This window comes from Leptosomus discolor, chromosome 7 (genome assembly GCF_034619465.1).
Source record: "Leptosomus discolor isolate bLepDis1 chromosome 7, bLepDis1.hap2, whole genome shotgun sequence".
NCBI classification, from domain to species: domain Eukaryota; kingdom Metazoa; phylum Chordata; class Aves; order Leptosomiformes; family Leptosomidae; genus Leptosomus; species Leptosomus discolor.
In genome coordinates this window covers 7,791,366-7,816,158 of record NC_141397.1, presented here as the reverse complement: position 1 = coordinate 7,816,158, position 24,793 = coordinate 7,791,366, and the positions used below count along the sequence as shown (strand labels likewise).

Below are 24,793 nucleotides of genomic sequence, written 5' to 3'. Positions count from 1 at the left end.
ATGTCTGAAATTCAAAGCTAGGTTTATGTTTACTCTGCGTTGGGACAACATTAGTGCTCCCCCAATAAAGAGCTTTCAAGGAAAATGTGTGTTTCTCAGGTTGTAGGACTGGTTGCGTGTGCTTGCTCTGTGCGTCAGCGGAGGCTGATGACTCCAGCCTCTGTGAAAGGAAATTTCTGAGCCTCAATCTCATCTGACATATACTGGGATTATGTTCCTTGCTTTGATAGAAGCAGCCACAAAGATGAACAGATTGTCCTTGTGATAATTACTTCGTTTTCTTTCTAGTTTTGCTTCACACCTTTCCCCAGATTTTTCTACTGTATTGTTAAGTCCTGGACACTAAGTGACGTGATGACTGAGTATATATCAGTTGTCACTTGATTCTAGCTCACTCTCTCATCCCCCAGGCAAAAACTGGATGATGCTAGAAGCACGAACAGCTAGTTTGACCACTGATGTCTGTCAGGTGTCTTAGTGCCACCACTCTCTCTTACTGAGGCATCACGGTCCTACAGCATGAATTCTGAATGTCCTTACACACAGCATGTCTGAAGTCCTTTTCAAGAGAAATTTCATGGCATTGTGCAAAGCAAATCTTGCTGATTCTGCCGGAGAACAGAACATGTGTCACCTTCCCAACCTAGCGACGCGTTTTCACCAGCGCTCGTAAAGCAACCTAAGCCTGCGGTGAGTGGCATAGATGAGGCACCTGCGGAGAGATTTACCCATTCCCAGGAAACCAGCTCCTCTACCCCACACAGACCAAAGCAGAAGAAAGGCTATCGTAACCACCTGTCAATCTATAGATTATATTTCTACAAGAAGTATCTTCTTGTCCCCTACAAAGTGCGGACACCTCCTGGTGCATTCATTCATCTTTCAGTAGGGTTGGGCAAGGTAAACCAGCTGCACCCCCAAACTGCTGTTGTGTTCCTTCCCACCTTCTCCAAGTTCACCCTGAACGTGCATTCCTCTGTTTGCCTACATCTGGTAAACACGGTATTCTCTGTATTTTATCTCTCCTGACACAGTATTTTTCCATTTAAAAATGACTGTAATCATAACACTTCCCTTTGCAGACATTTGTGCACCTGAATGAAAGTACTTTATATTCTTAAAAGGAGGTGAGCATCTCTTCCTTATCACAGACATATTAAACACCAAAAATATGAAAAATCCATATGGATTAAATATTGATTTTATTTTTTAGAGAGCAAGTACAATGATGTTGCATTAAAATAATGCTATGTCATAGTTGTTACAGCTCTGATTGATTGATAGAAAAATAAACATCTCAATATACTACAGTGTCAACTCATTAATAAATATCAAAATAGAAGTTAGTAGTCAACCGAAATTAATAAACAACTATAAAAGTATACTATTTTAAATAATAAAATATTCAGTATATTTCCAGACAAACAAAAGTAGTGATTTAAAAGCATCATTTAAAATGTAAAATGAACAGTAAGAAGTTATAAATTCATTTAAAACCTCTTCCCTTACTAACATTCTCTATGCATAAAATCTAAAGAAACATTATTTATCTGTATACACTTTTTTTTACAAAAGGTAGTATATGTTAAATAGAAAGTTAAAAACTGTAGTATTATTAATAGCTGTCACACCATTGCTAAATAAGACACTTTAAAGTAGCTTTATTTTTTGAAGCAGTAGTAGGTAAAAGTGAAGAAGATATTAGCACAGTGAATTCATCCAACACTAAAGCCTTCCCAAAAGAATCTTTCATCTTTCAACATCTCCCTTCAAAATATAACTGAAACAGCCCAAACACAATGCAGGTATCAGGATGAAATGTTAGGACTTGGGTAGAAGCCATTATTTTAACAAATACAGACATTTAACTTTTTTTTTTTTAATAAGTAGGTACCTTTTTTTAAGAGTGTGTGCAGAAAAGAAAACAAAGAGAACAAGCAATCCAGAGCAGCATTTCTGAAGCTTAAGAATCTACTAATTTTAGGGGTTTTCTTTTTTTTTCCCCCCCAGAAAGACAAACCATTCTGAGCTGGCTTACACCGAGTAAAACCCCACTGATTTGGCTCACTATAGAAATGCATTCACGCTGGCTAATTTTAACCTTTTTTCCCTCTCCATGAATTTCAATTCTCTAAGAATGCATGGGACGTCTGTGCATTGGAGCAGCGTCAAGATCATCGTTAAAAAGTAGTGTTCTTCTTAACTACTGCTCCATCTCTGCTCAGCAAACAAATCTCTCCCCTCTCTCGCAAATGGACAGCCAGAACACTGGCACTACGCTTCGCCCCTAGTCAGAGCAGAGTAAGTGTCGCCCAGCACTGACTCAGCCCAAATGCCTCTAGAAGTGCCCTCTCCCAGCTCCAGGTTACATTCCTCAAGGCTGGCTGGTGGAGATCCTGCGGCTGGTGGGAAGTCAACGGGCCAATGCCCAAAGACTTCCCAGAAGCTTTCATGGATGTCTGCAGCATCCAAGTTTAGAGTACGGTCCCTTGCTGGGCTATGTGCGAGGAGTTTTGGATGAGTGATGATGCGAGAAGCCTGCGGTGCTGAGGACAGCGTGTGGCCAAGTGCCTAGGGCAGGAACCGCACCACCTCTGCCCAGCCAACCTACTTTGACGAGACTTCTTGCCCTGACAAATGGAGATGTGTGGTCTCACAGCACCAGCTCCGTAGGGATGCTGTGGGCAACTGTAGGACGCGTCGTGCCTGCTGAGGCTGCTGTCTCTCTTCAAGTCCCTGCCGGGGCAGCAGTGCCCTTGCGCCTCTCTGCCTTGGGCATCACTAGGCCTTACGGCTTCTTTAGGACTAAGGGTTGCTTGAAGCCACTTCAGACGTTCACTCCCACAGTTTGCAACACACGTACATGTAGGTATGCACACTGAGCAGGAAACAAATATTATATATGGCCAGACTGGGAAAATAATTTTTTTCCATCGCGGTCTGAAGAATACTTTACATAGCAGGTTTTCATGACACCATAGAGAGGAAAAAATAAATCCAGTTGAAAATAATGGATAAAATGTAAACTATGCCTACACAAATGTCCTTCCTTTTTAAGGTTCACTTTCAACATCCCTTGCGAACGTAAGGGAATTTCAGCTGGGCACAATGAAAATTCCTCGCATACCATGTGCACGTTTTCTGGATGAAACAGCTATTTTCCCACACGCTTCTGTAGCAATGCTATTAACGTACTCGTGATGCTCAGAAATAATCAATTCACAGTATTTCTTCATTTTAGGGTCTTTAAAAAAATCTGAAGTAAAATACATGCTTTTTAATTGCATAAACATGTAACTTCTGAAATGTTAGAGAAATAACCAGTTAAAGGTAAAAAATGTGGGATAAGAATTTGAAAATTATACGTACGGATTTTTTAACATTAACAGATCTGCTGTGAAAAGTCACGTACATGCTCTGTTTGTGGGAGCAAATCTAAAAACAACTCCCAAAACCAATGATGAGATGCAACAGTATCTGCCAGTATATCTCTGGGTATAGGCAGGCAGTTGAATTATCTGACTTTTTTTTTAATTTTTTGAAGAAGCCTAGTATAAGAAGTTTTATTTAAGAAGTTTGGAACATTCTATTCTGAGGCTAGATATTTTTTCCCCTATTTTTACGAGCATCTTTGATGCACAATACATTGAAAACTAATATGAACTAATTTGACTTTAATATCTCCCATATTAAGCACTATAGGAAGCAGAGTCCTTCTGCAATTGCTGAGGAAATTCCTTGTGAATTACAGGCTGCTTTCTCATTTAAGGTCATGTGCTGAGGGAACACAGCTCCCTAAATAGTGAGGCTTTTGTTGGGCTATTCATCTCCTGCAGCAGCTCTTCTGAAAAACATGGTCAAAGGCAGAGGGAAACAAGTACCAAGCAAAGCCAGAGTTTCTCATGGATAGATTCCATCCCTAGAAACAAAGCCTCCTTCCAAGGATCCTGCTCTGTATAAGCTCCCCACGGGCCTTCTAAAAGCCTTGACCTGTCACATTAGCAGCAGCTTATTCTTTTTCACCAGCCTCCTCCACCATACAGCAAAACCATGAGGGGGATGCAAGAAAAGCTTTTTTTTTTTTTAAAAAAAAACCCACTTTTTTTTTTTTTTAATATACTTTTTTTAACCTCAGGACAGCAAGCTGCTTACAGTGCAAATTATCCTGTGAGCCTGCTCTATTTGACCAGAGCATTTTAAACATTCAGGCAGGTGTCTGATGGGGAAATACTGGCCGTGCCCCTTCGCAGCAGCACGGCAATGCCAACTAAGGACCACAGAAGAAAAGTAGTAGCAGCGTGATGTGTCTGGAAGATGGGTGTGACAGCTCAAATCTTTCTTCCACAAAGAACTCAGCTCCATTGTCCCCATCCCACATAATTTAACTCCCTCTAACAGTGAAAAATAATTTCTAAAGAGAAAACATTAGCTATCACTTCAGTAAATGCTTTAAAGATCATGATGGGAAATAGTATTCTGAGCAATCTTTTTTTTGTAAAAAAAAAACAACTGCACTGTTTAAAAAACATAACCACATCTTTTGTTACATAGTCAGATATTCTCCACTTAACTTTTAGGTTTGTTTGTTTGTTTGTTTGTTTGTTTTTTTAAGTGAAACAGACCAGAGACCTTGTTTCCTACTTACTTAAAAATATTAATGAATTGTGACAAGGACAACAGCAGGTAAAACTTGTCAATCTTTTCTCTTTATTCCACTGAAATCAATTGTTTGGAATCTGTTAGTTTACGTAGGAGGAAAATGATTCTGCATATTTTAAAAGAAAATGAAAGCTTAAGGTATCCTTGAGAGATTACAGAATTAATCTGTAACTAAGATATTACAACTGAGCTATCACTAAAATCAGGGTCACTGTATGAAACCCCCCTTTTCTTTAAATGAGACACTTTTACCTGTATGGTAAAAAGCCCAGGGACTACTCTCAAGACTACTTTAGAAACAGTTTACATTTTTTTAAAAAGCAAACCCTAAAATCTAAAGCTTTTACGACAATTTAATGGAAAGCCCATTCTCTCTATACTGTTTTTCTCAATCCCACTTGATCCATGACACAAGAAACTATGAACAGTCACATCACAGTCATTATTTGTTCTGCATCCTGCCTTCCTTTCACATGTATACTCCTCAGATTTCAATGTGAATTTACAGAAGAAACAGACAATAGGAAAAATGAATACATACTAATTTCTAAAAACTGCATAAAAGAGGTCCTGCTTTGTTTTGTAACTCTTACCTATGACAAGTACAGACCAATATTTACTAACAGTAAGTAATGTTGCTAAAATGATACACTGGGTGCTGTCTTCTGAGATGATTTTTCTTTTTGCCAGCAAGATTTTAGTGCATTAGAGGTTGATCAGATTTTCATAGGGGTTTTGGCAGCATAGTTAGTAAAACAGACTGTTGGCTGACTCTTCCAACTAGCACATAGCAATAACACGTCTTCTACCACTATAGTCGGTTTCAGGGGTAAGAAAATGTTTCTGCTTGACCTTGTAGCTCAAATTCTGCTCTCAGATAAGCTTATATTGGTCCCACTGTGTTTAGAAGAGTTTTGCCCATTTCTGAAGGCAGAATTTGATACCACATTTATCAAGTCAATTAATGTGTTCTCTTGAGAAAAAGACTCCTGTTTTCCTCACCTTCTTCCAAACTAAAGGCTCTTTTTCACGTCACACTGGACACATTTCTCAATGCGCAGTCACAAACATTGAAGTGGTTACATAAGAATTCAAAAACCCTAATCCTGTCAACTAATTTACGCAGAAAAAAGATCACGTGTGTAAAATCAGACTTATGTCTATTGTATGACATCATACAAAAAGAACAAAGCCCTTATTTGGCAAAACACTGACATGTAGCTAGCAAACCAAACACAGCTCTGGTGCAATTTATCTGCTTGCAATGGGGTTGATGCTGCTGACTCCAAAGGTGAAGTCAGCCAGCAGTGATCATCCTGTAGACTATGCTGCTGGACAGAGGAACCCTCTCGTTTTCTGTAGCCACTCAGTTTCCAAATACCATAAAATTTGTATAAAAGTTTTTATGTTGAAACAAGTAAAAAAGCTAAAAATTACTCTTTATCAGATATAAATTATCTTTAAGCGACATCATACACATAAAAAACTATATATATAATTTACCTCTGTGTGTGAGCACGCATGTGTGTTTGTATACACACACAACTACACACCCACACCAGTAACTAAGCACTCGTTTAATCCAGTCATTTTTATTAAGGAGAGGAAAAGCTAAGAGGCTAAACCAGACAAATCAGTGGAATCTGTCAACTGAGAGAACTATAAAAGTACCATTTACTCTATTTAAGAGCATTGGAATAGTTTCATCTATTGCTATAATATACAGCAATGTTAATATTTCAGTCACAGCTTTTGTCCATTCCCACAGAGCACATCAGTACTAGCTACATGTAGAGTGAGATCAGTGCTTTGTCAGACCGGTTCATATCTACATTCTAGGCCATAACTAAATAAATTAGATTATGCTAAAGTGCTACATCAACACTAATGTTCCTGAACAGTAGTAACGCACATTTCTCTTTCAAAAAAAAAAAAAAAATACAGCAGCTATAGTTTCAAACATAGTCACATTATGTGAATATGCTTACATGTCACTTTGTTACAGTATTTAACAAAATGCAGGACACAAAACCATACAGGAACAGTCAAGGCTCCAACAGAGTACACAAGGTAACTTTTTAAAAGTCGAGCATGATGGAAATAGGTATTTGCAGAAAACACACTGTCTTCAGAATTCACACTTGAAAGTTTCATTTAATCGTAACTTGCTGATGTCGATATTTATTTCCTCTGGTTTGTCACGTCTGTATGTTACTGTTCTTGTACAAACAGTAGGCAAAAACATCTTATCCTTGAAGGAGAAGATACAATTTTTATCAACAATTAGCTAACTTTATATGCAAGAAAAAGATTACTGAATACGATGGCTCTGAAATCAATTACCTTCTTTGTTGCAGATACTCTGTAATCAGCTGAAGATTTAACTTTATTGCTACTCCCCTGCAGAATTATCTGCCTGATGATAAGGACAACAAGCAACCCGATCAGAAAGGTAACTATAAAGATAATGGAAAAGACTCTAAAGTAGCTTCGTCCAGAGAAACATTCTGCAACAAAAGGAAAACACAAGTGTAAAGCCTAACGTACGGAACTGGCACATCCCTCAAACACAGGTGTATCTACCACTGCACAGTCATGTTGCATAAATGTAACACGAGCCTGATAAAAGTTAAGGAAAAATACGGGAAGTTACGGGGGAAAGTTGACATAAGCGAGCTTTTAAAGCGGGGCATATCAAGAAAGGCAATTCCGATTAAGATCCACTGTAGAAACATGGTGAAACTATTATTCCTTTAACCTACAGAACTAAGACTCAGGCTTAATTGTGTTGGCCACCGTAAACTCTCTGTAAGCCGGTGAGTTTATAGCTGAAATAGAGAGGATGAAGTGTTAGAGACGTATGGAGCCAAGACAGTTTAATCTTCACAAGATCAGAGTGCAGATCATTGGCGAAATATGAAAGAAAACGTGGTTTATTGAATCCTTGAATTCTCACTGGTAGACCTTTCTCACACAGTGAGCTTCCCTTAATTAATACTAAATTTATGAGAAAAGTATTCACAGTTAGTTTTGTCATTTCTGGACAACTGTAAGGTAAAAAGATGCACAAAAAAGTGAAGTGACAAAATGTAACCATTTACCTGCATTTTTGTCGCAGCTTGGACTGATTGAGGTTTATGAGATTTTATTTAAAAAAATTTTATTCTTCCACTGCCTCAAAATTGTGCAGTTTTTTATACTTGACAGGAATATTTAAATATTACTGAACGTGAGGTAAGCATTCTGCTTCATTCTTCCTCGTTTCTGGTAATGTCAAATAATGTAAGCATATCCAAAGTAATAAAACATACAGATGCCATAACAATTTTTATAAATATTTCTTTAAGCATTGCTCAGGCAGGATTATTGGATGTGACTTCTCAAGGAGCTGGGAAATCTGATTTAGCAATGCTTGCCAATCACATTTCCTGTTATTTGCCTTTTACTTTCCCTGAAGCTATGAGTGATTTTTCTCTTTTTCCTGCTTTCTTTCTTTGTTATTGTAATAAAACGACACGCTTCTGAAAGACATTGTAACAGCAGTGAGTTTGATTAGTAATCCCAACAGATTTTCATCTCTTATTAAAGTTACCTAGAAAATGTCACATACCTGAAGTTTGGTCAATATAATGCAGCAGGTAAGTGCATGAGGTTGCGCAGTGGTCAAGTTTTGCTTGAGATGCGTTGTTAGAATGATGGCACTGAACACAATTCCTGTAAAGTAAAAATGTAATGAAAAACTTATGCCTTTCTCTGCACTCCCCTTAAAGAGATTGTATCAACAGTCTGACGTATCGCTTGCACATAATTCTTTTCCTGTTGTTAGTAAAAACATTGCGACATTTATTTATTTTTTTCTGAAATGTGATGCCTCTCTCAGCATTTTATCCCTGTGATGCTTCTCAGAACCAACTAGTCAGTAAAGTAAAACACGTCTTTGGCTTCGAGCCACCTTCATCCGGCCCCTGCTCTGCACTTTGTGATGTGAGTGTTTCAGGGAGTGTAGCTAAGGTTCCAGCAGCCTTTCTGCAGCTATCAGCCTCCAGTTCAGTCCTAGTCTTTCCTTCTCTATCAGTCTCATTAGGATGCACGCTGGAACTGAAGGGCAGAGATAGGTGGAGGAAACACAGCTTTGTGAGTAATTTTCGGATGCGATGTTAAGACAAAGCCACCGACGTTCCCACTGCTGGGCAGTTCAGAGGGTCAGCAGCACCGTGGGAGGCAGCGCTGTCAGTCTTACCGTCTTCACTGTACAGCCCTGCAGAAGATGGACATCACAAGTGATCCTGAAACAGCCCCAACTGAATTTTTAACAAAGCTATGCCAGCTCCTGAATTCATTAAAGCCACACATTTCACGGCAGCTTTGGACAAGGGTAAGCCAGCAAGGCTACCTGCATTCTATCTAGCGAAGGCTCGGCAGGCTCTTTTTCAGACACGGCCCAGCTTGGCTGTCCAGCGTATTCACCAGAGGAGCTATAATTCAAGTGAATACAAATAAACAACAATTGTGTTTTAATCACAACTCCCTTTGCAACGGAAGGCTGATCTCTCACCCTCTCAGCCACAGTGGGATGCAGAACATTACATGGGTGACGAGAGGGCAGAGAAGAGCCGTGCCCCAGGATCAGGTTTAATTGAGTCTTTAAGCCAGCACCACCCAGTGCGCCACTGAAAACCTGGCCTAGCTTCTCTCCTCCTTGGGCTGCTCATTTCATCCTCCACATTGTCCCCTCCTTTACATGGGTAAGGGAAAATGACATGCTTTAAAACTAGCATGGCAAAGGCTAAGGGGTTTAAAACTGAGTAATGGAGAATGTTGTTCCCTGGGGAAGACCAGCTCTGCTCTGCTGACCAATGGCAATGAGAATGCGCTTCTCTTTCAGCTGAGAAGCACAAGCAGTGTGCAAAAACAAATTTGGAGAATATTATTGGACTTGGTGGGATTCAAGAGTAGAATCTACTGTCCATTTTTAAAACTCCGAATTTAGGGGCTTTATTTCCTACCCTGAAGATTTCATATGAAGAACCATCTTTTAATAAATGTATGAAAAAATGATACTCATAGGATACACCTCCTTTGATTTCAGAAAGCTGAAAGTTGGACACAGACTGGTGAACACAGATACAGACATGCAATTCTCTTAATTGCCAGTGTGAACTCCTCAGCTACATAGAGAAAAGTCTCAAGTATGAATTGTTTCAATTTCCTACAGTCTAAATATCTAAGAAATATAGCACACATCCAGCTAAGCAGAAATGTTTCTGTTTCAACGCTACACAGTTAAAAAGTCAAGTCTATCACAAGAAACATACCAGTTTTCTTCACAGGCTTTGTTACAAGTAGGGCAATATTCACACAAACGGCCAAAGCTTCTTGGATCTGTGCACTCACACTTTCCACAAACGCATTTTCCTCTTCCACTGCAAATCTGGCCCTTTGAATTCAGGCAGCGCTTTGCTGATTGTAACGAGCACTGGCAACGGTCACCTTCCCAGCCAGCAAAGCATTTGCATTTACCATCTTCACATTCACCATTACCTACGACATCAGATAGTCTTGAGTCATACGCTTTCATGAAAACACAGAAAGTCAATTTTTATATGCATATGTTTGTACTGCTGGTGCTTTACATTAAACAGAGCTGATTTAGACCTTGGCTTGATAGTTAGTTTTTAATTTAACAATTTGGGCTGAAATTACCATCATGATACATATTTATGGCTGCTCTTTGTGATTAAGTTGTAGAAAAGCTGTTACCTTGATGTCATCCTAAAGCCTTTTACTAGAATTTTTCCCTGTTGCCTTGGATCAAAGCAGTGGGGATTAAAAATTACACACAATCAGGGAAACAGTCTTCAGTCAAACTAAAACTTCTCTTTAACAAGAAAGCGTTCAATTCAAATAAAGAGCAAGATTCAGTGGAGGAAGGAGTATCATGACAGGTCTCTTCTCTTCTCTTCTCTTCTCTTCTCTTCTCTTCTCTTCTCTTCTCTTCTCTTCTCTTCTCTTCTCTTCTCTTCTCTTCTCTTCTCTTCTCTTCTCTTCTCTTCTCTTCTCTTCTCTTTTTCTTTCTCTTTCTCTTTTTCTTTCTCTTTCTCTTTTTCTTTTTCTTTTTCTTCTTTCTCTTTCTGTTTTTCTTTTTCTTTTTCTTTTTCCTTTTCTTTTTTTTCTTTTTCTTTTTCTTTTTCTTTCTCTTTTCCTTTTTCTTTTCCCTGCATGACAGCACTGCTTTTCTGCCTTTCTAAATGACAAATGACTGAGCTGGACAGGTGGTTATGCTGCGCTTACGAACTGTAGGTTGTTCAATAAGAACTTAAAATGCACAGCCTCAAGGATTCAAAGACTATGACGAACCTCTGGTGGCTTTTACAAGTTTCCAGGCAAAGCAGTGAGAGCTTTAGGGCAAAATCTGTATGTTTTCCACGTTGCAGCACATTTAGGCAGGTGCACAACTGACATGCTGGTAATGTTTAGCCACATTCTTACAGCCAGTGAGAGCACCTCTAGGAAATACAGAAATAGAGACCGCATTAAAGCACAGACAGGTCTAGCAAATCTCATGAGGTCTCCTCAACTATGGCTCAGCAGTACCTAAGTTTCACACAAACTGCCATGGCCTTTCTTGTGTTCCAGGGATCCACAGAGCAGCTGCAGGGAGATGGTCCCACCTAACAGACAGGATCCCCTAAAAGGGGGGGGGCTCCACTTTTTTGTCTGGGCTGTGCAAAATGGAGGGGGGAAAGGCAACATAGGACATATCAGAGCAAGGCTCTGCACTGGAAAACATCCCACGAAGAGGCACACTGCTCAGCCACGGCCCTGGGCATCAGGTTCCCCTTGGGGTACCCTAGGGCAGGACTCCATCAGAGGTGACAGTCTCCAACACCTCTTAGACAAAAGTCTCCCCGTCTCCTCTGCCGACTGGGGCACCACATCTCAGGCTTTAGGAGCTTCTAAGTTTGAAAGCTCTGCTTATGGTTAAGAAACAGTAAACTTGCGAAGTGGGTTGGGAAAAAGAGTGAGAAGATGAACCGTAATTCTTTGTGTCGGAATGAAGTATTTAAAGAATTAGGTAGCGTTATTTCTCTCCATTTTATGTAAAGTTCACAGTCACCAGCAGAGCAAAACCAAAATAACTTTATTAAAGTCCATAGTGTTACTCTCAATTTAGCCAACTGTGGTTCAAAAAATTGGTCCTTCAATTGACTCATTGCTCAGTATACAGTGAAATGAAAGGATGCAGGACAGCAGTACAGATTTTAAAATATTTCATTACTTCTGAGGGGAAAAAAAACTCTGGTAGAGATACAGTAATGATACTGACTCAAACCCATTTTTCCTTAATTACACCAACCTAAAAGCACCTATTCTGTATTTTGTTCATACGCAATTTTCATTTGCATGCTTCCTTTAGAAAATATGAAGTAGGCCACAAAAAGAATAAGAACTTCTATCAAGTCTCCCTGTTTATGTTTCACTGACACTCTCCTTTTTTGGAGCAGGTGTTCTGAACAGTGTTACCATACATATCAGTATTTGAAATCAAGTGTCACTGTATCTCTCACAAGGCTGATTTAGGGTGTTAGAAAATCAGAGCCACATCTGGAAGTTATGATTTCTTCCTAATATCTTAGTATCTCATATTCCCATTAGACTGAATGGTATCAACTTACTTTCTGGAACAATGTCATTGTTTTATCCAAGATATTGGTATCATTATTTCTGAAGAAGTTTGAGATTTAAATCTTAAAATAGCTAAACTTAGAAAAAACTCAATAAATCCCCTAAAAAGCAGTGCTGAAGTTCAGAAGACAGGGCATACCTCTGTGGTGAAGGAAGCTCAGGAGCACGAATTCCTACCAGGCTGTTCAGGACATTTCACACACTAATTCTTCACGCACAATTCTTGTACTTGACAGCCTTATATCATTGTTTTCAGCTGCATCATATATATAAGCCTCAGAAAACAAAACAAAAACCAAAATACAGACAAAACCACTGCAGCTTACCAGAACACAAGTTTCCCTGGTGATACGGGCAGGAAAAATCATCCATTTCACAGTACTTGCCATACACCTTGCCCAGCTTGTTTTTGTAGCAGAAACATTTTCCATCTATGCAATTTCCTCGGCCACTGCAGATGGGCTGGTCCCGGTGTTGTCTGCACCTCTCAGAATGAAGCGTATCTCTATTAGAGCTACAGTTATTGCCACTGCAATGGGACTGTCTGCCATCAGAAAAAGTTTCATCAGCCCATACTCTTTTGTGCCTTGCACTGTCTCCATACTGACAGGCACAGCTTTTCTGCACGTTCACGATGGTGGTTTCATTGAAACCAATAGGCTTAAGTATCGCGTATTTTCTTCCTCCAGTTGTATCACATCCTTTCATCGTAACTGATACGTTGAAAAGTACCTAAGAAGGAAAGACAGATTTTCCATTATCATTATTTTTGAAAAAATCGCTTAAATTTTTTTTAACACAGAAATAAAGCAGCATCTTATATTGTATACGAATGGGCACTAGCTAATGATAACAAAATACACAGTGGTTGTTTGTCAAATGTAATATATTAGTAATGACAGGCATCACAAATACAATTAAAATCCTAACAATAGAAGACTGACAGCAGTCTACTTCTCATGTTAAGAAAGCATAGTTGCAAAAGACAAGTTTAATACAAGTTAAATAGCAATAGAATTACCATCATCATCCTCCTGTTATTATTTAATGTGTACATTCTGTCACATATTACAGATGAGAATTGGGACTAGATTGAGCAAGACAAGACACAAACAGAAACAGAGATGCTTTTCATCAAAGAACCTATAATGAATGTTCTGGCTGCAGAAATAGTCTGTGCAAATAGAAACCACACAGGTTTTTCGGATGGCCCTATCTACTCCTACTAAAACACAGAAATGGCTCACATCTTCATAGCAGCTTATTTTTCCCAATTTTTACAATAGGGATGGAGCAAGAGAGTCTTGCTGTGGTTCTGGGCAGACCAAGTGCTGCTTCAGAGTGGACCCAGCGCCTAGCTCCTGGCTGCATCATGGCCATCACCACCATGCTCCAGGTCCTCACCCCAGTAATGCCCACTGCAGTAGAAGCCCCTGTGGCTTTCCAGAGTCCTGGCACTCGATCATTTTGGTGCTTAGGTGACTGTCATAGAGTTTGCATCAATCACTACCAAAACTCTTTCACAGCTTTGACATGTGTGATACTTCCACTGGATAGCAACCTTGTATTTCACCATTGGTTTTGGGGTTTTTCTGACTGGTAGACTTCTGACAGGGTAATCTCACTAAGGCTGTTCAGCCTGCTGACAGAAAACAACTCTTCCTTGCCTCCTCACAGGAAAAATATAACCAAGAGGAAAAAGTGAGAAAAGAGCCCAAGAGAATCAAATACCTTTACACTTTACCACCAAAGAACAAAGATTTTCAAATAAAATAATAGAGAAAACCTTAGAAACTGATTACATATGAGGTTGAAGTTACCCACAAAGACTAAGGCCATTCATTTCTCATCACTGTCTCTCCCTCCCGCTGCGCCCCCACACGAGAACAACCGAGCCCTTGGGGACAATGGTGGCTTTGTGATGAGCAGGGCTGCGGCTGCCTACACGGACAACAGGAGAAGAATGCTACGCAGAAGCATGCACTTAATGTCGTATCGAGGGGGCACACAGGCTTTGTCTCACCCTTTGCTTTTCTTCTTCTTGTTTCTCAAATGTGCCACTATGCACATAACCCCTTGGTTGCCCACACTCTCTGTGCATGAGGCTTCTACCCTTTGGTTACGGGGCGAAAGTGTGGCTGTGCAGTCATTATTTCATGTGGCAGGTGTGTATCACGCGGGGAGGAGAGGCTGCAGCTACAGAACGTGCTTTTTATTTAACGCAGAGCCCTACTAGAAAACATCATCTTCATGTAGAACACAGTAGTGGAGGAATGGCAGGGAGACGGGAGGGAAGGGCAAATCACGTCTTGTGTACGAGTAATGAAATTTGGTGGGTCTGAACGCAGCAGCAGGAAGATTGATAGTATTGTGACTAAATAATTACAACACTGTGAACACTGATACTTGCTAATAGCCAAAGTTAGTTCTGCACCCTGAAGAGGCTGTAGGATTCTTCCAGACTATAATACACTTTGTGTTTTGGTAAGAAAAGGAAGGAAGAAGGATTAGACAATGAAAGGAATGTGAGAATTAAGGAAAAGCATTTTGCCTGTAAACAAATACTGAAAGGAGGATTTACGGTTAAAACAAATTAATCTCTTGAGGATGGCTCATTTTCAATAGCAGTAGAGGTTTAGGACCACATGCAATCTTTTACAATCAACTGGCTTGGCTTTTTATTAAAAAGAAACAGATATAAATATTTTTCTTTTCATTAAACAGAACAAATTCCAGCCCTATTTCTTATGACATGCACAGGGAACAACACTGGAGAAAAGATGAGTTAAGAAGAAAACCAGCAAATCTCCCTTAAACTGCAGAAGCTAATCAGCAGCAAGTCATGCAGACAAAATTCCAAAAAGCATAAAATACATCTAAATGACCATATTTAAGATTCAAACATTTAATCTACACTACCTTTGCTATTCCTGCACACAGACACAAGTAAAATCACACCAGCTGAGACATATGTACATGTCAAGAAGGAAAGAACTCCTTGACCCTGCTCTCCAGAAACACAGACTTCCTGGCAAGCTAAATGAATTACTCTGCTGGTCCAAGCAATTAAATAAATATATCAAGGCACAGAGAAGTTGTTCTGGGAAGAAAACCATGTTCTTTATATTAGCCAGACACCTTCCACTGCATTTTCGTGGTGCATGATGCTCCAGTTTTACAATCCGTTTCATTCAGTAGGTGGCACCAATCCAAACGAGGATAAATAATTTTATTAATCTGATTTATAAAATAAACTAATTCTCCACAACCACGATTGTGCATGAAGACTACTAGAGCAAGGAGAGGGAAAGGTGGCATCCAATACAGACCCAAGGAATGCAAATTCCAGTGATTCTTTTCCACCCAGTCATTATCTTTCAACCTCTTTATGTACAGATTTCATCACAATTAACATGGCCATTGTGCGCAGTGGAGGACAAAGCAAGAGAGTTCTAATGGACGTTAGCTTTCAGGAAAAGCTTTGAGCCTTAGTTCCGTAAGATTAGTGAGAATTAAAATAAGATTCAGGAAAAATAAACCCAGAGAATAATAGAGAGTCTGTGATCATTAATCACATAAATCCATTTTCAGTTTAAGTAAATCCCTAGAAGATTTCACACCATTGAAGCCCAATAAAACAGAAATATAAGTATTCTAGTTCCTCAAAGAACAAGAACTATCAACATACTTCTTCATTATATCCCACATTTTTACATCCTTCCATGCCAGTTTTTTTACTTCCATCAGGACAGACTGCAGTGATATTGAAATGAAGACCTTGGATCTGGTTATCCACTTGAATTTTCACTTCAGAGATTAGTTTCTGTAACCAGAACACAAGTTTTAAGTTTTAGTTACATTGCATCTCAACATATAATGTGCATTAGTGACTACCACCAAATACGGCTACTATGTCTGACTAAAAATGAAGCTTGTCTGTGTGAATAAAGGGATGAATTAAAGCATTGTTTCCCATATAAAGACCCGATTACATTCCAAATATACACAGCCAGTGAGCTGGTAATTCTGATAAAGAGGATTACGTTTTCCAGATAAAAACATTTTCAGCTTTTCTGTAATGGTTTTGAGACTGTATTTTTCGCAATTTGAAAATCTATTCTAACAACCGTGCGCCACAAAAACTGCTTTTTGTTTGAGAGACTACACTGCCTTTTAGCCACACATGTAAAATAAACCAGTAACCATACATACAACTATTGTTATCCAGCAGAAAAGGTTCCTCATTGACTTGACACTTTATAAACTTCTGATGTTTTGCATCCGTCTTGGAAAGATTTTCTCTGAACAAACCTGAGGGTGATCGAAAGGCTATTGGGATTACTCTTACTGATTTATGAGGGTCAGCTAGGGCTACATAAGCCAACAACTGGTTGACTCCCATTAGGGCTTTTTGCAATACAAAATAATGAAAAAGCTAGCTACTTTGTAACTTGTATTTACTGCATGCTCTAAAATCCTACTTCCTTCCAAGAAGGAATATTGCTTCTTGACCTTCTAAAAATTTATTAAATCTCTGTACAATGAGCTGAAAATGGCACAGAGAGATTATTAAAATTCCTGGCATATTACTATTTAAAAAATCAGTTTAGTGGCATATTCTTATTGCTATAAAAGGAAATTTAATTACACGAATCTGAACATATGTTTATCTCAGTAACGTTTTGAAAATTAGTGACTCATTTTTGGCTTTCTAGCCAGGGATTTTCAGCCAGGGTTTTCCACAACTAAGCCTAAGGCTTCCCTGCCTAGAACAAGACTGCAAGAGGCCCACTATCATTGAACATCAACACCAAATTTGTTTTCTTATCTAAGTACTTTTGCTTTCAAGAAAGCAAAACATTCAAGCCCTGTTCACTCGGTGTTTGTAGATTACAAGCCCCTAAAACTATGATAAAAATCTCCAAGTATCAAATCCAATGAAGTTTAGGATGGGAAGGAAGATACTGCCTAAAAAATGAAAACAAGGCAAGAGCAAACTGGGGGTGGCTGGAGCAGGAAAGTCCCACAGAATCTTCCATTGAACTAAATAATTATTTTGGAAATTTTAGTTTCCTCTCCTTGAATGTTTGTCCTGCACTGTGCTCTAAAAACCTGGATACAATTTAGGAGCACAGTGTAAAAGCAGCATACGAAAGGATTATGATCTTCAAAATCTTCTGCCAGCAATTTCCTGCAGACCTCCATATTCAAAATGAGATTTCTCGATTTTGTAAGAGAAAGTACAACATCAGTGAGAACTTCTGTGCAATCTGACTACTCCTAACCTCCTCTGCTTCTGAATGCCTTTGCCTTCTGCACAATGTTTCCAACGTGACAGTGAGAAAAATGTGCACAAACCCACTCTAGGAACAGACATGGGACTTGGCTCTTCATTATAGACAATTTGCTGAATGCAAATAGCCCAGTTTAGACGGTTAACCTAGTACAATGAGTAATTTCAGCCTCCCATGTCCAACTAATTAAAAATAATGTGATACATGTGGATACCTTGCATATAGCTTTGTAACTGATTTTTCAACTTTTAGAACTTCCATGTTTGTGTAACTTGCACACCTTAACAGCATTCAACCATCTAACCCATCTGATGCTGCTCTACGGGCTCCCTGTGCTCCAGTACATCAAATGTATACTGCTTGGCTTCATTTTCAAAGCTGTTTGTGCCCCCTTTTAGCAGGCTATCTTGCATTCACTCTCAAGATGCCAGTTTCTACTTTCAAGCTGCTACTCCCTGTCAATCACTTGTGAGAAATTACTTTATGCTCTTTCCTGGACTATTACTTTCAGCTGAGAACTCCACGATAGAGTCCATTGCTCTTTCCCAAATCCCTATCAAAACTCTTCTTCGCTGCCATGCCTCAAAACCCTGAGTCATTATACTGCTTCGTGCAGTGTAAATCCCGCTTTCCACAATATCCACTGTTGTCAAATTACCTCCTTGTAAATTCCCACCTGTTGTCCATTTTCTAAGAATTATGCTGTAAAACTCTCTAGATACTGCACTATCTTTTTGCTCTGCATTTCTATGGTGCCTAGACAATGGTGTCTGGTCCATAACCAAAGATCTGAGATGCCAAAATTCAAATAAGGCAGACATGTCTTTGAAGTTACATGGCAACAGGCGCAGAGAATCAAGCAGCATATGCAGGAGCATCCTTAGAAAAGAAAAAGTGCTAGCTCTTGGCTTTGAGATTCTGACAGCCTGGGAATTTGAGAGCTATCGTGACACAGTGCCACCCACCAACCTGGACATTCAGAAAAGTAAGGAACTTATCCTTGTCGACTTCAGTTAGGAGACAAGATCCAGGAAATTCCAACTTCAGGCTATAAAAGGTGAAAAAACCCTGTACAAATATGGCATACAACATTGTCACTCTGATCATACCTGATAGGCTTCTACCACCAAATCATTGAGATTTGCTGCTTGTGATTCTATCTGTCTTGCAACAGTACCAGGCAACAGAGGTAACAGGTCCTATGAAAAATACAACAGTTTATGCATAGTTTTAATTTCTAACATAAATATTGTGCTTTCAAAATTGGAAGAAGAAATCATGTTTCTAACCTACTTTATACCAATGGAACTGGCTTCCTTGAACTGCAAAAATAACATTGATGTTATTGTCAATCAGTTTTTCAGAGAGCTGCCCAAGAGATGGATGCTCCTGCAAAATACAACAGAAAAGAGAAGACTGCGGATTAGTAGGGAAAAAACATACATTTCACATATGACACAATACAAGATTCCTAACCCACGCCAGTCCTTATTTCTGAATGTACACAGAAATGCTAGGCCTACATCCAAAAGGAGGTGGGACGACCCAAATAAACAGATCGTGAGAAAAAAAAAAAAGCATCAGGGCATCAGCCAGACTGTGACAGGTTTATCTGACTGTTGCCAACTATGCAGGGGTGCTGCACAGTAGGAGGACTCACTCATACAGCACTATTTTGGTGGTTTGAATCTGATGCTTAAGAAATATGGATATGATGTTGTCCACGGTCCACCTAGAAGAAGAACAAGATTCCTGAGAATGATAGGTGGGCTCTTGTGCAGAAGTCAGGAAGAAAGTACAACACGAGGGCACTGAGATAAGGCGTGCTTTTGGGAACAGCAAGGCAAGTAAAAAAAAAGCTTGTTTCTCAGAAATGTATTTTGGCAACAAGGATCAGACACATCAGCTAAATGCAGCCACTGGGTCATGTTCTAGCAAGGCCAGTATCCTGTACATATCTCACTTATGGCTAACAGCTTTCTCCTCCTCTATATGTCCGAGATCTTCCTTAGGAGTGATGCCTCCAGTCCTCACAATGATGACCTGCTACGTTTTCTTAACCACGCTTGTGCTTGAAGAAGGTAGCATGAGTTTCACACCTCTGTCCAGTAATGACATTGCTCTATTTGGTGAAGCACCTATGACGGCATGTCCTGTGCCACTGACCTGCCCTTTTACTCCTCTCATTGAGAGATGTCACATGGATTCAAGAACAAGAGGTGCATTGCTATCCCTTCATCTAAGACCTGGGGAAGCACAAGGGTGTCTGTGTGATGCCAGGGGACTTTGTACACCTGAGCTATGCGAGATCCCTCCAGCTCCAGTCCTCTAAAACAACCTGCATCTGAAAAGTACCACTTATTTATCATACATCTGCGAATACTTCTCAAGAAGTAAATTCAACACTTAAAATTAATGACTAAATATGGAGAAGTGACTGGGGCCTTGGCCTGTGTTTCCCCTTACAGAGATTTCACCTAGACTTCTCCACTTACATCAGATCCTTCAATCTCTTTCCTCCCGATACTTCTGCTATCTTTCTTTTCCTGATCTTTTTCACCATCTGCCCCATATTGTCTCTCTCTTGCAGAAACACATTCTGTTGCCCTGCATAATTGATTTCTTCTCAGAGTGCCACTTGTAACTCAAGGCACCCTGTAAGTTAACTCCTTTCCTAACAGTAATCTGAATGCCAAGACAGCTGAGACAAAGTTATACAAGGGGGCAAAATCCTTTTCCCATCATATTGCACTATTATAAAGAGCCTCGTATAGAAAGAACAAAGGAGTTTCTTGCTGCAGTTTGATCTTAGCCAGGGTCCACACCTCTCTCAACTTCTCTACCCTTCTGTAAGAGATTGTATTCCTTAAGATAAGTGATGAAAGGTAGGTAACACAGCAATAAATGGGCCTTCTTCCAGCTCCAGCTGGGGAATGTGCCATACGCGAGTATCCAGTGAGTATGCATTCCCGCTACACGGCAGTTGCGGGTGAACTGGAGCAGCAGTGGCTTTGTTGCCGTTTCAGTAGCCTACAACACAGTACTAAGCCCTCCGTCCTTCTCCATGTCCATAGAGCACAGTGGTGGGGCCTCCATTGGGCTGCACAACCCTACAGGCCATGGGCAACTGGCTGGCAGATCACAGAGACACCAAGTGGTCCCAGGACACAGGTTAGTGAAGCCCGATGTTCTGCAAATACCTCCTGCACCGTAAATGTGTGAATGAGGGGGAGTATTGAGGAATCAGGAGATAGTGGTCAAATAAGTCAGTCTTCCCTAACATGTGACACTAGACATGTCCAAATTCCAGCAGGGTGGCCCCTCAACATCTGTGCAACTAATAGCAGAACTCAGGTATCAGAAATGGGTTTCCAAGCCCTCATGAAACAAAAACTTATTCAGATGGAGCTTACTGAAGTCAAGAGATGACATGCAGGGACTGGATCCCCAAACTACCTAGTTTGCTTACAAGTAAAGCTGAACTTTCATCTACCTGTCAGCATTAACTCACCAGTATCCAGCTTGGTTAGTAGTACATTAAAGTCTCAATTCAGCTCAGAAAGAAATTTTTTCTTTTTATTAGAAAGGAATTTTTTAAAAAAAAGCATCAACAGACCCACACTGCCTTTTTCATTTTAAGCACGTAAAGAGATAACAGAAGGAACTGTTGGTCACTCACGGAGCCTCACTTTGCTTGCTGTGAAAACCTTGCTGTACTTTATTTATTTTTATCTTATCTCTTCCCACTATTGCTCAGGCGAATGTACTTTCGTTTTAGATCATCTTTCTTGTTCCGATTACATCATTCATTTTATTATTTTAACCTACTGTGTTAAGCTGAGAAGATAACTAATACAGATGTTAAGTATTTTGGAAAGGGAGTTAACTAAGCGCAGATCTAATTAAAATGGACTAGATTTGTTTCCTGTCTTATGCTTTTTTGCTGACCTCTGTGTGACTGCTTAGCAAAAGTTAGAAAGAAACAGGCAGAAAAGTGACTAACAGGAAACATTTTTGATGTAAAGGTTAAGCTTATATAATAAATAAAGCAAAGTCCTCTTAACTGGCACAAGGAGGAAACAAAAATATGCCAAAATGAAACCTTCTCAAGACTACCAGAAGCTAAGAATCAAAGTAGGAAAACAATGTGATTACAGATGGCTCTTTAATCTAGCACAGCACAACAAAATTGCATTGATAAAGAAAAAAGCGCAAAAATATGTTTCATATGACACAGTTTTCAAAAAGCTGACAGAGTTTCCTGACATTTCATTTAAATAGCAAAGAGTCTTCTTTTTTTTTTCCCCTGATTTTTCTTGGTCATTTGAAGCTTCTTTCTGGATCTTTATGACTGAAAAAATCACATATACCATGGAGAAGATAAAACAGCAGGAAACCAGTACCCTTACAGACACTATTGTATTATCATGTTAAATCTACTTCATATCTAATATCTAATAATACTCCATATTTAACATCAAATACTGAGAAAGATTTCCATTCTACCCCTATCTATTACTAAGTGCATGCCCACTGTTACATGTGGGCATGCAAGAATTAGCCCCTGGTTGAAAAAAAACATAGACTAGCAGCCAGAAAACGCATGGGCCAAGATGTGCCACCGTAGACCTAAGCATCTTTCAAGGTAACTTCATAGGTGGCTAAAAAGACTACCTCATTTCATAAAAGGCATCAACAGCAATAATCGTGGAGATTTCTTACTCTATACCGGACAGGAAAATCATGATTTTTCAGACCAGAATCCAAAATATCAGTTAAAACTCTTTCTTCAGTCAGCCATCAATCTAGCATAGTTGCTTAGAAAGAGATTAATTAATTTTGTCTGTATTTTATACTGGTGAGGTTTTCCAGCTGCAACAGAAGTTAATTTCTCAAGTTGAACAGAAAATGAATATAGGGTGGTTTTTTTTTTCTGAAACAGACAATATCTTTATTACCAAAGGAATCCTGAACACCAGAAAAAGATTTGTACCTTCAGCAATTGTTTAATAAGCAGAGCAAAATTCCTTTCATTTATAGCACTGCAACTAGGGAAAAAAAAAAAATATAATGAAAAACAGAGATAGAGACACCATAACCTGTAAGTATGCTCTGCTTTGGGAAAGGAAAGTTTGGGGATTATTTGCTTTAAGGAGAATAAAGGAAGGGGTTGTTTTTATCCCTGGAACACTGTAGAAATGCTGAAACTGAACAGACTGGCTAGAGGGAAATAAATACTCCTGACAGCTGTGAGGGAATATCCAAGAGGTGACTGCGGGAGTATATGAATGCAAGAACATCAGTTAATTGGAAATCCAAACAACCTTCCTGTTAGCACACGCTCAGCTCCCTCCTCCGCTCAGCAAGGTCCCGAACACCCACTGATTCCCAGAAACCTCCCGTATTTCATGATCACACGCTACACGGCGGCCACTTCCTGCTGCCCCACCATCCTTGTAAACACCAGTTGCCTGGATTGAATTCAGATCCAGCCGAACTTAGACGTAGCCCTCAGTGGCTTCACTGGCACATTGCTGGCTTGGGCTGAACACGGGCTATATACTTTAATGAAGTGTAGCCAGCACTGAGAATAAAACTGCAATGTGCTCTAATGACGCCACAGTTCATATTTCTGCTTTCTGGTGATTACATGGCAATTAAGTCGTGATTCATGTTTCTTAAATAAATGATTCATATTTATTTACGGAAATAGCCAAAGCAATTCTAAACTACAAACCTTAGGGAAAAAAAAACGCCCGTCTTCAATCACTCATTGACTACTTTATACATTCTTCAAGAAATTATTTTGGAAGTATCTGCTGAAGGTGTGTCCATCCTACAGAGGACCTGATGCAACTTTTTGCACAAGTACGTATTATCACACATTGGTTTTACACTGTGCGTTTCAAATGTATTTAATGCTACATTACCACAGCAAAGCTTTGTGGCACAAGAATATTTTCTAGTCCATCATGGTTGAATTAGCTCATTGCTGTTGTACATCTCCTGTTTTACTCTTACTAAGCCTTTTCAGTCAAGGCAACTATGCATTTTCTGACCATAAAGCATGACCATTACCTTTGTCTCAGTAGGAGGATCATACAATTCTTACATGTGCATGTAAGAACTGCTCATCATTATGAAACGGTAATAAAAAACCACACCAAACCCAGGAACATATTCTCTGCTGTGTCTCAGACTCCAAAATACTTTAGCCCAGACAAAAACAACGTCATTATTTCCAGCTGACTGATTCTTCATTTCACAACTTGCCTACCTGGAAAAATACTATTCTAATAACTGAAATAAACGTAATGCTTCGACAGCAATCTAAACCCCTCCTTTACGCAGTTTCACACCGCTTCTCTGAAGGCAGAATCTATGACATATACCTTACCATACTCGTAGCTTTGACGTACACATTATCTTTCAAATGACAGTTTCCATCATGGGGAATTACAATCCCTGCTAATTTACTATCAAGCGCCAGATGGGAAGTTTGATCTGTCATCACAAGAAGCAGTCGCTTTGCTTCTTTACGCCATCCAATATGGCTCTAAAAAGAAAACAAAATTAAGCATAAGAAAGCAGTAACTACCTATTTTTTAAAATCATAAATAACAAAATGAAAAATAAATGTGAAAGTCTGCTTTCAGATATTGCACTGCTTAGCAGAACTGAGTTTAAAGCAGGCTACTGAAAGCATTTTGTGTGGAAATATATATCATGTCCTACCACTGCGAGTCAGAGATCCACTTAACATTTGCTTTGCTTTTTAAAGAAAGATCTCTCAAGTGAGCTTGGGTAACAGCTGCCACAATGTGCATGTCACTATTAAATACAAATGCAAATGCATAGCAGTTGTAAAATTCTCTGGGATCCAAAAAGCGTTACAACCAATAAATACACATTCATTTGTATCGGTACTCGGTGCCCTTTTCTATTTTTACTCTATCTTTATTTACTTTCTACTCTCATCACTCTGTAATTTCCTTTTCCTACACAGCTTTCCAGAAGGGACATTGGCATATGGCCTATCAATAAACTAAAGTCTGAGTGTCTTCATGCACCTGCAAATTGAGAAATTCCTTATTATGCAGCAAAACACTACATCTATCCACCGTCTTAAGGGATTAATAGCAAAATGGCATCTG

General features: G+C 39.4%; 1 protein-coding gene across 2 annotated transcripts in view; it reads right to left on the bottom strand.

The window, feature by feature from the left end:
• Positions 1 to 24,793, bottom strand: part of ITGB8 (integrin subunit beta 8) — a 62,507-nt gene that overhangs the window by 13,731 nt on the left and 23,983 nt on the right. Inside the window, exons 6-14 of one of the 2 annotated variants that reach the window (XM_086468103.1) lie at positions 24,037 to 24,195; positions 18,933 to 19,028; positions 18,749 to 18,838; positions 16,034 to 16,168; positions 12,672 to 13,077; positions 9,975 to 10,200; positions 8,270 to 8,373; positions 7,003 to 7,166; positions 6,788 to 6,910 (exon numbers count right to left, since the gene is read on the bottom strand). In XM_086468103.1, the coding sequence (XP_086324229.1) occupies positions 6,788 to 6,910; positions 7,003 to 7,166; positions 8,270 to 8,373; positions 9,975 to 10,200; positions 12,672 to 13,077; positions 16,034 to 16,168; positions 18,749 to 18,838; positions 18,933 to 19,028; positions 24,037 to 24,195 (1,503 nt within the window). Of the gene's footprint in view, positions 1 to 6,787; positions 6,911 to 7,002; positions 7,167 to 8,269; positions 8,374 to 9,974; positions 10,201 to 12,671; positions 13,078 to 16,033; positions 16,169 to 18,748; positions 18,839 to 18,932; positions 19,029 to 24,036; positions 24,196 to 24,793 lie in introns of those variants that run through there. The other variant, XM_086468102.1, reaches the window with a different exon arrangement.